Genomic DNA, 13,087 nt, shown 5'->3' on the forward strand with positions numbered 1-13,087 from the left:
CACTGTCATCCAACCACTGGGGGGCAATACTGCAAAATATTTGGCATTCAAGCAGCCTTCCAAGCATTATTTTGTTTTACGTCATTGCTGTGCGACTAACGACCGATAATAAAAAAGGAAGCTAGCGAAACCGTTGACTAAATGGTCGAACATACTGCCTTCTATTGGTAAAGAATATAATATCAACATTATTTATGAAAGACTCTGTCTATCCTTGTAGAAAGGTGTTTAGAGGTTTGCATTTTGTAGAGTTTGGAATTGGATCATGGCAAACGTAGAAAACTGATCTGCAGCTAGCGTTAGCTGGCAAACTAGGTACCCTAACAAATTAGCATTCAATGAAACTTGAAACGTTACAATGTTTCCCTAGTTTATTATGTATTCGAGCTCTAATAACTACCTGTTAGTTCAATAAGTATTATCTATTTGTTTTACAAGCATGGCACTCGACAAAGCTGCACTCCCCTTAATCTCACAATCAATCAATGGCGCTTGATACTGGATTATGTTATTGCGGACTGATTTAGGCTAGACAATGACGCTGTTGGCTTCCCCTTGTCTCTTCTCCTAGTTGGGATTTGAGTAACACCGCCAGGGAGGGATGAGGATTCGGCTGCAGGGCTCAGGCCACGCCGCTGGCCTCCTCGCCGAACTCAACCACTGCCGCCTGTCTCGCCTCTTCTGTGATGTCATCCTCCAGGTGGGGAGCCGCGCCTTTGCAGTGCACCGCGCCGTGCTCGCGTGCGCCGGAACCCACTTCCGCAGCCTGTTCTCGGGCAGGGGGACCCAGATCGTAACCTCAGGAGCCGGAGCCACGACAACGTACACTCTGGATTTTGTGTCCCCGGCCAATTTTGAGAAGGTGCTGACTTTCATCTACACGGGAGAGATCTTCACAGACCTGATAGATGTAGGAGTGCTGTATGAGCTGGCAGAGAGGCTGGGGGTGAGAGAGCTGGTGAGGGCCTGTCACGCTACCTTCCCTGACCTGCAGCAACCGGGCTCTGGCTCTGCAGACTGTGTGGTGGATGGAGACCTGGACCCTGACATGGTTGCAGCTGCTGCTGCTGGGTCATCCGTGTGCTCGTCCTCTGCAGCGTCTTGTTCCTCCCTGTCATCATCTGCTGGTCCCTCGGCTGCTCCTACTCCAGCGGCGGCCCCCTCACCTCTCCCCCAGGGCAGCAGGGTGGCCAGGCTGGGCCGGGGTGGTGGACACACAGCCCCTCTGTCCCTGTCCCTCAAAGCAGAGGACGTCCAGTCTCACCTGGGCTATGGACAGATGGCCGAAGACAAACGGCTACAGCTGACAGGAGATCAGCAGAGTTCAGTAGACATGTCCACTGTAGCTGTGGTGGCTACACCTGGACCTCCCCTGCAGCTGAAGACTGAGGAGGTGGTGGTGGGAGACGGGGTTGGTAACGGTGAGGAAGAACAGATGGTAGTTAGTGGGAGTAGGGCTGGTTCTGTACCTCCATGTGTGTCTGACTCCTGCTCCTACCCCGACTCATCAGCCCAGCTGGGAGGGGACATCTGTGGGGTGAGGGAGGCCCCCATGTCCTCCTCTGGAGACCCCCTGGACAGCCTGCAGATGGGAGTGGTGGAGGCTGGGGTGGGAGGGGTGAGCTCTGACCACGCAGGGGTCATCTTTGGGGGGGAGGATGATGAAGATGATGATGAAGAGAACGAGGAAGAGAGAGAGCATCTGCAGGGAGATGAAGAAGGGACTGATGGAGGAGTGGACCAGTGGAGACAGCTGGCTGGAGAGATCATTGAGTTGAGCGATGGCGAGAACTACATGGAGGAGGAAGATGAGGAGGAGGATGAAGACGAGGACTTGGTGTGTGTGGAGAACGGAGCAGCGGTCAGTGCAGGAGGTGTGAACACTGGCCAGGTGTCGTCGGTGCAGGGTATAATGGCGTGTAAAGCCTGTGGAATGGCACTGTTGGCAGACTCCGCTTCCCTGAGGGCCCACGCAGAGACCCACCTCTCTGAGACAGGGGCCTGCAGGGTGTGTGGGGCATCTTTCCCCGGAGACCGTGGCGCCAGCATCACCCACGCCCTGTCCCATGTGGTGTTCTCTTGTGACATGTGTCATCTCCAGTTCAACAGCCAGGCCAAGTTGGTACGCCACCGGCGCCAAGCTGCAGCCAGGTACACCCTCCCCAGTCAGCTCCACAACGCCACCCAGGGGCACAACGGGGAGCTGCAGTGTGCTGTCTGTAACAAAGCCCTCACCAAGGACTTCCAGGTCAGTTTGGTTTGCTCCACTTTTCCTGAGTGATTGCGTTTTGGCTAATGGCGACGGTAAAATATATAGATTGACATAGCTCAATCAAATTCATTGAACTCGAGTACACCTATTGCATTGAAGTGGCTAAGACATCTATTATCCCTCCTTGTATTGTTGACATACTGTCTCTCTCCTTCCCCCAGGTCATCAGGGATCACCTGCTTAGTCACGTGTCTATCCAGTCACTGAGCTGCGGTGTGTGCCAGCTGCCCCAGCCCTCCCTGTGTGCCCTGCTGTGGCACGCCCTCACCCACCTCTCCCTGCCAGTCTACTCATGCCCGCTCTGCGCCTGCGGCTTCCTAGATCGCCCTCTGCTGGACAGACACATGTTCCTGCATGCTGAGGAGGCCGCCACTGACAGAGAGGCCATGAGGGCTCATAAAGCAGCCGGACCAGAGGGAGAGGAGGAGCTGCGTTGCTTCTTATGCCCACAGACCTTCCGCTCCGCCTCAGCCTTCCAGTACCACCTGAGCTTTCACACCAACGAGGCCCAGGGCAGCCAGGGGTGGGCAGGGAAACGAAAGGCTGACCAGATAGAGTACCCTTCCTCTTGCTCCTCCTCCTCCCCCCTGGAGGCAGGCAGCCTGGGGAAGCTGGGCAACATGGGCTTCGGCCTGGGCTCCTTCAGCCTCTCAGACAAGCTGCTCCAGGGGGCCGTGGCGGCTGGCTTTCCCACGGGCCTCCTGTCCAATGGGAACTCCATGGGTGGCACCATCCCCCGGGAGAAATGGTACCGCTGTCGCTTCTGTGGCAAACGCTTTGCCCACTCTGGCGAGTTCACCTACCACCTGCGCATCCACACTGGGGAGAAGCCGTACCAGTGCAAGGTGTGCCTGAGGTTCTTCCGAGGGCGCTCCACTATGATCTGCCACCTGAAGACCCACGCCGGGGCACTCATGTACCGCTGCACCATTTGCGGCCTCTACTTTTCCACGCTCAAGCTGGTGTCCTCCCACATGGACGTTCACAAAGACCACCTGCCTCCAGACTTCAACATAGAGCAGACCTTCATGTACAACGACCACTCCAAAGAACCCCTCCCCGCCCTGGACACCTGATCAGCTACTCCTCTGGTGTCTCTTTCACTTCCTTTTCTTCCCCCCGTCTCTTTGTCTGCCTGTCTCTCGCCCCTTCTCTCCCTCTCTTTTCCACTCGCTTTCAATACCTCTTTCTGGTTGTGGACCATATCTATAGCCGTGTAGAATGTATTTCACTTGTTTTATGTCTGTATTTCAGATGGTATTATGGATCGAAGAGACCTGTTTTGTAGCATAGTGTCGCTGGAAAGGTCATCTTTCTTGGAAGAAGCTTAGCCACTTGGTGGCAGTATATCTATTGTGGTCTATGGAAGGAAGGACGTGCTACTGTTTACAACGCAAGTCCATTGGCTTTTCCTAAGTTGCAGTCAAACTTTGTCTTAAGTGTCTTCTTACTCAGTTTTACAAAAAATGAATAACATTTTTCTATCACTGTAAGCATTTTGTCAGTTACATGTTCATCCATTTTTATATTAAACACGTGACAGACCATTCATGTGTGTCTGAGTGAAACACAATATTTGCCACGCTGCACCAAGCATATGTACCCATTAACATGGGTTAAGTGTACCTGACCAGTCATACTTTGTAACTGAAGAATGGGAGGATGAATGAGGCCTTGCTGTATCTGTTCCCTAGGAAACCATTTAGGTAGATCTTCCTCAAAGCATTTGTTATGTTGTGATAGACTATAATGCAGACATTATATAGTAGTTCATATGTGTTACTGATCAGATGGTATGAACGGTAGTTTCCAACCAGAGTGCCATTTAGTCACGCAAGAGGTTTAAAAATTCACAGGAAATCATGTCTGCCTTGTCTCAGCATTTCAAAGGCACTACGTTATGAGTATTGTGTTTTGTAGACTTGTGGTCCTTCAAGTGCTCACTTTGGGTATGATGACATTTAAACAACTATTTGGTGTCTCACCTCATCAGTCGGATTAAACTATTTATTATTTTATGTACTTTTTTAAAATGAGAACTATGAACGTTGGCCTTTATATCTCGTTTCTAGTTCTGAAAAGAATAAAGTAAATATAACAAATAAATGTTGATCTCATTGTCTAGTTACTTTTCGACCTAACCCTAATGCTTTGTTTTTTCTTCATTGTATTTGATCTGTTATGTCCGCTGCCACAGAATAGTACATTCATCATTACATTTTAATGATGCATATGCATTATGCACAATTTGCGTGTTTATCTAGATCCTGCTTTAGGGACTGGTGACCTTTGAACCTGTAACGGTGTTCTGTTCTTGGTATGCTGCTTCCTCCCATTGTGCTGTATGTGAAGTGAAACCTAAGCCTTTTCTCCCTCTTATTACCATGTCAACATCGTTAAACCAACATAAAATTCCTTCCGGACTTCCCAGTGAAAGCAAACTCAGGCAAGTATTAAACTAAAAAAATGACTGATTTTGTGCAATCAGACCTGTGTTGAAATAATACTCAGGGTATTTTTTTATATTACTTTCAAAGACATTTGGAAGTATTTAGATATTTATTTGAAAAGACTAGTTGAATATTGGAATGTATTTGGAAATACTCACACTAACATGCATTTAATAACCCATGCATTTGAAGATAAGTACTTAAATACTTTAAAAAGTAGGCTATTTATAGGAAATTTAAATACTTTCAATAGAAGTAGTTGATTTAGGACAGATTTGAAAATACTAAAATAAACAGAAAATAAGTATAAATAACTAATCAAATATATAATTTTACCCAGGTCTGCATAAAAATAAAAGTTATAACATTTAAGAGATGTTTTCCAGTTACAGATTAAACCTAGTCCTGGACTGAAAAGTAAATTTAATGGAGAATATCCATTGAAAGTGCTATTTAGTCCAGGACTATGCTTAATCTCTGGGAAACCAGCCCATAAAAAATGTAAAGATGGTGCAGTGAAATGTGTTGTTTTAAAAGGTCAGTCATAGTAGTAAGGCAGCCCGTAGCAAATTAGGGTTAAGTGCCTTGCTCAAGGGCACGCTGACAGTTATTTTCACCTTGTTGGCTTAGGTATTCGAACCAGCGACCTTTTGGTTACTGGCTCAACACTCTAGGCTACCTGCCTCCTTCTACGTGAGCTATTCATAGTCTTGCCTTTATTTTTCCCTATTGTAAATAATCAAAAGGTGAAGTTGATATTGATATTAACACAATCATTCTGTTTGAAATACTTTTATTCAGCTTTCAACACATTTACAAATTCAGCAGAAAAACAGTTACTGTGGAAATTAAGATTTGTTTATGTGTTTGTGTAATCAAAATGTTTTACATTTAGCAGTTGCATTTCAATTTTACAAGTTGTTTATACTCAGTTATAAGTATAAGTATAAGAGGAAAATGTTTATTTGCGAGGAAGCTTCTCTTCACCCTGCGATGTAATGACTAATTCTGTCCTCCAGAAGTTCCTAGATATTGGTGCCACAAGTTCCTGTGGAAGTTCAAAGAAAAAAAATCTGAAAGCGTTTCCTTCCTTCCTCTGTTTACAACATTATTGATGTGCTGAATGAGAAAAACGGGAGACAGATGAGGGACAGAGAGCCCATCATTTACATTACTATTTCTTAGTGACCAAGGCTGAATCCTGATTCTCCACAATTCTCCATAAATGTGTACTTGCACACTGCTGGTCATGTTCTCTTTTGTTTTATAATGTAAAAAACTCCCTTCAGCCAATGCTTACACCAATCAAATACTTTGAAATGAAAGTGTGGAAGTGTACACTTTGGGAGAAGGGTGAACAATCTGGACCCAAGAGAGTCAGACTAAGAAACCTTGTCTTGTGCCCTGTCTTTTAGCCTGTGAAGGCAGCACACGCTTCAGTAACAGCTCAAGTGCTTTTTTCCCCTTTCCTACATTGTCCTTCAGTGATGATAGCTAGTTAAGTCTCAATGTGACACTGTGGTGCTTCCTTTTTCTACAACCCAGCAACATCAGAGTGACTGGTGCTCATGTTGCTAAGCTTGCGTTGTTTCTTCCTAGTGTCTGGTCCTCCTGCGTTGGGTGCAGTTTCTTGGGGATTCGACCCTCCTGGACCCTCCCTGGGTGCATAGTGGACCACAGCGTTGATCAGGTTGGAACGGAAGCTCTTGCTGAGGAAGTTGTAAAGGACAGGGTTGGCGATGCAGTGGAAGAGCGACAGGCCCTCAACCACACTGTAGGAGTTGTAGAGCACCTCCACTGTGTTGCAGCTGAACACGTGAGGGTCCAGATCATTCACCATCATCAGGAACAAGACCATGTGGTACGGCAGCCAGCAGAGGACAAACACCAGGGAGTAAACATGCACCAGCCAGACGTCCCGTTTTCCCTGCACGTCTGGAGCGGAGCGCACCGCTCGGGCTATCAAGATGTTACAGGTGACGATGACGGAGGCCGGGCCAAGGAACTGGAAGATGAGGCAGAGGAAGGAGACGGAGACGAACCACTCGGTGTAGTTGTTCTCTGGCAGCATGTAGCAGCCCGGCTCGTCCCACTCCAGCAGGTCCATGTGGACGTTCTCCAGCAGAGCCAGGAACAGGGAGAGGAGCCAGAGACCACCGCAGAGTAGCCAGCGGCGACGTCTGGCCACGGGGAAGCAGGCGGGAGACGAGGGCCTGGACAGGGACAGGTAGCGCTCCAGGGTCATGAAGGCCAGGAAGAAGGAGCTGCTATAGAAGTTGATCACGTAGATGAGGTGGGTGACTTTACACAGGAAGCGGCCCCACAGCCATACCTTGTCCATGGTCACCTCCAGCATGTAGAAGGGCAACATCAGAACCACCATCAGGTCCGACAAGCTCACGTTGATAACGCAGAACAAGACGCCGTTGGCCGAGTGGCGCCGGCGCCAATTGACCCAGACCACCAGGGTGTTTTCAGCCAGCCCCACCATGAACAGCAGCAGGTAGAGGAGGAACAAGGCGATCCGCTGATAGTCCTTATCCAGGTTGAGGGTGCACTCGTAGACGAACCAGGGCGTGCCATTGAAGAAATTTAACGAGGAGTTGTGCAAGTCAAATTCGTTCATTGTCTATTGAAAGCAGAGGAAATTGTTAGCCGTGTTAGGAGTTTAGAATTGGGATAATCAGATTAAAGTCAGACATAATGTAAGCAGTGGAGGACGTGCAGTGGTGAAACATGCATTTCTGGCTGGTTTTGAGCTGCAAAATGAAATGTGAGGAGCATTTCACACCAGAGAATTGTCATGAAGAATATATATATATACAGTGGGGAGAACAAGTATTTGATACACTGCCGATTTTGCAGGTTTTCCTACTTACAAAGCATGTAGAGGTCTGTAATTTTTATCATAGGTACACTTCAACTGTGAGAGACGGAATCTAAAACAAAAATCCAGAAAATCACATTGTATGATTTTTAAGTAATTAATTTGCATTTTATTGCATGACATAAGTATTTGATACATCAGAAAAGCAGAACTTAATATTTGGTACAGAAACCTTTGTTTGCAATTACAGAGATCATACGTTTCCTGTAGTTCTTGACCAGGTTTGCACACACTGCAGCAGGTATTTTGGCCCACTCCTCCATACAGACCTTCTCCAGATCCTTCAGGTTTCGGGGCTGTCGCTGGGCAATACGGACTTTCAGCTCCCTCCAAAGATTTTCTATTGGGTTCAGGTCTGGAGACTGGCTAGGCCACTCCAGGACCTTGAGATGCTTCTTATGGAGCCACTCCTTAGTTGCCCTGGCTGTGTGTTTCGGGTCGTTGTCATGCTGGAAGACCCAGCCACGACCCATCTTCAATGCTCTTACTGAGGGAAGGAGGTTGTTGGCCAAGATCTCGCGATACATGGCCCCATCCATCCTCCCCTCAATACGGTGCAGTCGTCCTGTCCCCTTTACAGAAAAGCATCCCCAAAGAATGATGTTTCCACCTCCATGCTTCACGGTTGGGATGGTGATCTTGGGGTTGTACTCATCCTTCTTCTTCCTCCAAACACGGCGAGTGGAGTTTAGACCAAAAAGCTCTATTTTTGTCTCAACAGACCACATGACCTTCTCCCATTCCTCCTCTGGATCATCCAGATGGTCATTGGCAAACTTCAGACGGGCCTGGACATGCGCTGGCTTGAGCAGGGGGACCTTGCGTGCGCTGCAGGATTTTAATCCATGACGGCGTAGTGTGTTACTAATGGTTTTCTTTGAGACTGTGGTCCCAGCTCTCTTCAGGTCATTGACCAGGTCCTGCCGTGTAGTTCTGGCTGATCCCTCACCTTCCTCATGATCATTGATGCCCCACGAGGTGAGATCTTGCATGGAGCCCCAGACCGAGGGTGATTGACCATCATCTTGAACTTCTTCCATTTTCTAATAATTGCGCCAACAGTTGTTGCCTTCTCACCAAGCTGCTTGCCTATTGTCCTGTAGCCCATCCCAGCCTTGTGCAGGTCTACAATTTAACCCTGATATCCTTACACAGCTCTCTGGTCTTGGCCATTGTGGAGAGGTTGGAGTCTGTTTGATTGAGGTTGTGGACAGGTGTCTTTTATACAGGTAACGAGTTCAAACAGGTGCAGTTAATACAGGTAATGAGTGGAGAACAGGAGGGCTTCTTAAAGAAAAACTAACAGGTCTGTGAGAGCCGGAATTCTTACTGGTTGTTGGTGATCAAATACTTATGTCATGCAATAAAATACAAATTAATTACTTAAAGATCATACAATGTGATTTTCTGGATTTTTGTTTTAGATTCCGTCTCTCACAGTTGAAGTGTACCTATGATAAAAATTACAGACCTCTACATGCTTTGTAAGTAGGAAAACCTGCAAAATCGGCAGTGTATCAAATACTTGTTCTCCCCACTGTATATAGTTTTTTTTATCTACCTGAGACAAAGTCAGACACTATGGCGTATGTGTATACTAGCTAATTTGAGATAATCATAATTTGCTGTTTTCCTCTTTACTTATCATAATAATACAGCCAAAAAATGCATGAATAAATTACTTTGTGTAGACCATAATGAGATAATTAAATAATAAATATGAATATTCGCAAATTAAGTTTTTCATTTTTCACTCTTAGAGTCTATCAAGTCTAAACTCAAATCATTGAAAATTCTACTAGAGGTGAAGAACAGCAGGAAGCCATACTGTTGTGATACATACAGTACCTTGATGTGCTGTGGCGAGGAGAACCTGGTGATAGATGATGAGTGGTTAGGAAAGGTCCCTCAGGGCAGGGGGTTCTGGTGGTCTGCCTGCCTGGGGAGTTAGCTGAGGCTTGGAGGAGCGAGAAGGCTGGACTGGCTCTGGGGTCCTGGAGAATCTGTGCTTAGTTCAGGCTGACTGGACTGACAGACAAAGCCCTCTCTCTCCTCCCCCGTCCTGTCTTCTCAGTGCCAGAGTTGACAGGACATCCTAAGAAGGGGGTGGGGGTTGGTAGTGTGGAGAAGAGCAGGAAAGCCTTGATGGCTGTGGAGCTGCTAGGGGGGAAATACTGGCCTATGTCCCAAATAGCTCCCCATTCCCGATTTAGTGGAGTACTTTTTATTGCCTTGTTAAAACTAATGCACTATATAGGTAATACGGTGCCATTTGAGAAGCTGTTACGGGGGGTCAGTGTGACTGGATGGAACAGGGAAAGCAGCCTACCTAGAATCTCTACCTTTACCTCCATAACAGCTGCAAATTTAGCATTGTTGCTTAGTACATCACACATATTGTATGCTCCTCTATCAACCTTTTATGATATTTTCCTTCACATATAAAGTGGTAAATACAGTGCATTTGGAAAGTATTCAAACCCCTTGCCTTTTTCCACATTTTGTTAAATCAAAAATTGATTAAATAAATGTTTTTCATATCAATCTACACACAATACCCCATAATGATGAAGCAGAAACAGATTTGCAAATGTATTACATTTTAAAAACGAATACCTTATTTACATAAGTATTCAGACCATTTGCTATGAGACTCAAAATTGAGCTCAGGTGCATCCTGTTTCCATTGATCATCCTTGAGATGTTTCTACAACTTGATTGGAGTCCACCTGTGGTAACATGATTTGGAAAGGCACACACCTGTCTATATAAGGTCCCACAGTTGACAGCGCACGTCAGAGCAAAAACCAAGCCATGGGGTTGAAGGAATTGTCCAAAGAGCTCCGTGACAGGATTGTGTCGAGGCACAGATCTGGAAAAAGTTTGGAACCACCAAGACCCTTCCTAGAGCTGACCGCCCGGCCAAACTGAGCAATAGGGGAAGAAGGGCCTTGGTCAGGGAGGTGACCAAGATCCCGATGGTCACTCTGACAGAGCTCTAGAGTTCCTCTGTGGAGATGGGAGAATCTTCCAGAAGGACAACCATCTCTGCAGCACTCCACCAATCAGGCCATTATGGTAGGCCAGACGGAAGCCACTCCTCAGAGGAAGGCCCAAAACATTGTCAAAGACTCCAGTCACCCAAGTCATAGACTGTACGATACCAGTGCGCCAAGTCTAGGTCCAAATGGCTCCTTAATAGCTTCTATCCCAAGACTGCTGAACAATTGATCAAATGGCCACCTGGACTATTTACATTGACACCACACCCATTTGTTTTTACACTGCTGCTACTCACTGTTTATTATCTATGCATAGTCACTTTACCCCTACCTACATGAACAAATTACCTTGACTAACCTGTACCCCCGTACATTGACTCAGTACCGGTACCACCTGTATATAGCCTCGTTATTTTTATTTAATTTTGTTTTATTTAGTAAATATTTTCTTAACTTTATTGCATTGTTGATTAAGGGCTTGTAAGTAAGCATTTCACGTTAAGGTTGTTGTATTCAGCACGTGTCAAAAACTTGATTTAATGAAAGCCTGCTCCAGAGTGCTCAGGACCTCAGACTGGGGCGAAGGTTCACCTTCCAACAGGACAACAACCCCACACAACAACCCCACACAGCCAAGGCAACGGAGTAGCTTCGGGACAAGTCTCTGAATGTCCTTGAGTGGCCCAGCCAGAGCCCGGATTTGAACCCGATCAACCCGATTGAACCCGATCTGAAAAGACCTGAAAATAGTTGTGCAGCAACGCTCCCCATCCAACCCGACAGAGCTTGAGAGGATCTGCAGAGAAGGTGAAAAACTCCACAAATACAGGTGTGCCAAGCTTGTAGCATCATACCCAAGAAGACTCGAGGCTGTAATCGCTGCCATAGGTGCTTCAACAAAGTTTTTTATTTGACCTTTATTTAACTGGGAAAGTCAATTAATAACAAATTCTTATTTTCAATGACGGCCTAGGAACAGTGGGTTAACTGCCTTGTTCAGGAGCTCAGAGACAGCTCAGGGATTTGATCTTGCAACCTTTTGGTTACTATTCCAACGCTCTAACCACTAGGCTACCTGCCGCCCCAAAGTACTGAGTAAAGGGTCTGCATACTTATGTAAATGTGATATTTCAGGTTGTTTTTTTTTTTTACCTGTTTTTGCTTTGTCATTATGGGGTAGTGTGTGTAGATTGAGGAAAAAATAAAATAAAAATAAGGCTGTAATGTAACAAAATGTGAAAAAAGTTAAGGGGTCTGAATACTTTCTGAATTTCTCTGTCCAGTTATTCTGTGGCGAACAACAAAACTATAATTCTACCAATTGTCTTCTAAGATTAAACTTGAGTAAAAACACAGTTTAGTTGGTATGAAGGGGGCTGTGTGATAAACCAAAAAAAAAAATCAGCCACTTAACATAAGACAATCCCAGGAAGCCCTTTTAGCCGTAGAGGAGTGATGAATGGCAGAGAGTAGGGGGACATTGGAAGCCTGTGGTACATCAAACCTCACTGGAGTGAGCGAGCCCTTTTATCTGAACCCCCCTCCATCTCTCCCTGTCTGATGTTCGTCTCAGCACCCACTTTGAAATCACTACTTTAACTACAGTAGCTTGGCAGCCACTCTGCACAGCCAGTTGTAGGCAATTATTTTACTTACATGTCAATACATTGTTTCATCTACCTTGGAAGGGGTGTATTTCCCGAAAGCTCTGTAGCATTAACATCATCCTTTGGCCGACCTATGAACTTAGTGCTATGAATTTGGGCGGGAATCACCCCTAGTCAGTTTTCCCATTGAAATAGTGAGTCAGATCATTAAGTCGTCAACACCTGTCAGGTTAGGTGACAAAGCAAAAGACATGATATCAGCATTGGGAAACCACTTGACATCATTGGCATAGCATTGCATCAACTTATTTGGTGCTTTTTTGCTGTAATATAACTTCTGTTCTCACCATCAGCTCCATTTAACTTCTGTGTAATTTGTTTGTTTTCATTGATTTTATGGGACCCAGGGCTCCCTGTAAAGCACTGGCTATTGTCAATGAGTGGACTATCCTGGCTAAATAAATCAAACTAAATGAATGAGCAGTCAGCACTATTGTTCTGTTGAAGAGTTCAAGTGGCAACAGCCACCACAGCCTTCCAGGGGTCGGAGTGATAAGGAGCAGCACAGGGAAGACATTTGTGTTGGCTGAGGCGCATGGGACATGTTCTGAACACAGTGTTTCAACTTCCACCTCTATTTTTTTCTCTCCTGAGTCTGCCCATCCTGCTTACGTCCCTTTGTTAAGAGTTGTCAATTCCTCTCTTTTCCTAAAGCAACAGGAAGAGGTCTGTCAGCAGAATTATGGCTCCTGACCTCCTCCAGTCCGTATGTTGGGCTCGGCCTGTTATCTGTGGCCAGTGTAAAACCCAAATAACCCTAGTGGTAGCACTAACCAAACTAACACCCCTATCAACTGTAACGCTAACCA

At 46.1% G+C, this 13,087-nt stretch overlaps 2 protein-coding genes across 4 annotated transcripts; one reads left to right on the forward strand and one right to left on the reverse strand.

Moving 5' to 3' along the window:
* The first annotated feature begins 39 nt into the window (after positions 1–39).
* On the forward strand, positions 40–4,378 carry LOC139557702 (zinc finger and BTB domain-containing protein 39-like). 2 transcript variants are annotated; one of them, XM_071372799.1, is made up of 3 exons: positions 40–167; positions 572–2,248; positions 2,434–4,378. In XM_071372799.1, exons 2-3 carry the CDS (start codon positions 602–604, stop codon positions 3,346–3,348), a joined length of 2,562 nt encoding a protein of 853 aa, XP_071228900.1. In that variant the 5' UTR covers positions 40–167; positions 572–601; the 3' UTR covers positions 3,349–4,378. The 2 variants fall into 2 exon arrangements, with proteins under 2 accessions (XP_071228900.1, XP_071228901.1); XM_071372800.1 differs by lacking the exon at positions 40–167 and adding an exon at positions 177–315.
* A 1,120-nt stretch (positions 4,379–5,498) lies between these two features.
* On the reverse strand, positions 5,499–9,679 carry LOC139557698 (G-protein coupled receptor 182-like). 2 transcript variants are annotated; one of them, XM_071372795.1, is made up of 2 exons: positions 9,458–9,679; positions 5,499–7,351 (listed from the first exon to the last, which is right to left on the reverse strand). In XM_071372795.1, exon 2 carries the CDS (start codon positions 7,346–7,348, stop codon positions 6,257–6,259), a length of 1,092 nt encoding a protein of 363 aa, XP_071228896.1. In that variant the 5' UTR covers positions 7,349–7,351; positions 9,458–9,679; the 3' UTR covers positions 5,499–6,256. The 2 variants fall into 2 exon arrangements, with proteins under 2 accessions (XP_071228896.1, XP_071228897.1); XM_071372796.1 differs by having other exon boundaries at positions 9,453–9,620.
* Between the last annotated feature and the right edge of the window lie 3,408 nt (positions 9,680–13,087).

The sequence above is a fragment of the Salvelinus alpinus genome, chromosome 28 (genome assembly GCF_045679555.1).
Source record: "Salvelinus alpinus chromosome 28, SLU_Salpinus.1, whole genome shotgun sequence".
NCBI classification, from domain to species: Eukaryota; Metazoa; Chordata; class Actinopteri; order Salmoniformes; family Salmonidae; genus Salvelinus; species Salvelinus alpinus.

Excerpts from the sequence above, each read along its gene's own strand:
- LOC139557698 (XM_071372795.1), bottom strand. The coding sequence starts at position 7,348 with ATGAACGAATTTGACTTGCACAACTCCTCGTTAAATTTCTTCAATGGC.
- LOC139557702 (XM_071372799.1), top strand. The coding sequence starts at position 602 with ATGAGGATTCGGCTGCAGGGCTCAGGCCACGCCGCTGGCCTCCTCGCC. Across the intron at positions 2,249-2,433 it reads CCCTCACCAAGGACTTCCAG|GTCATCAGGGATCACCTGCT; the intron begins GTCAGTTTGGTT and ends TCCTTCCCCCAG.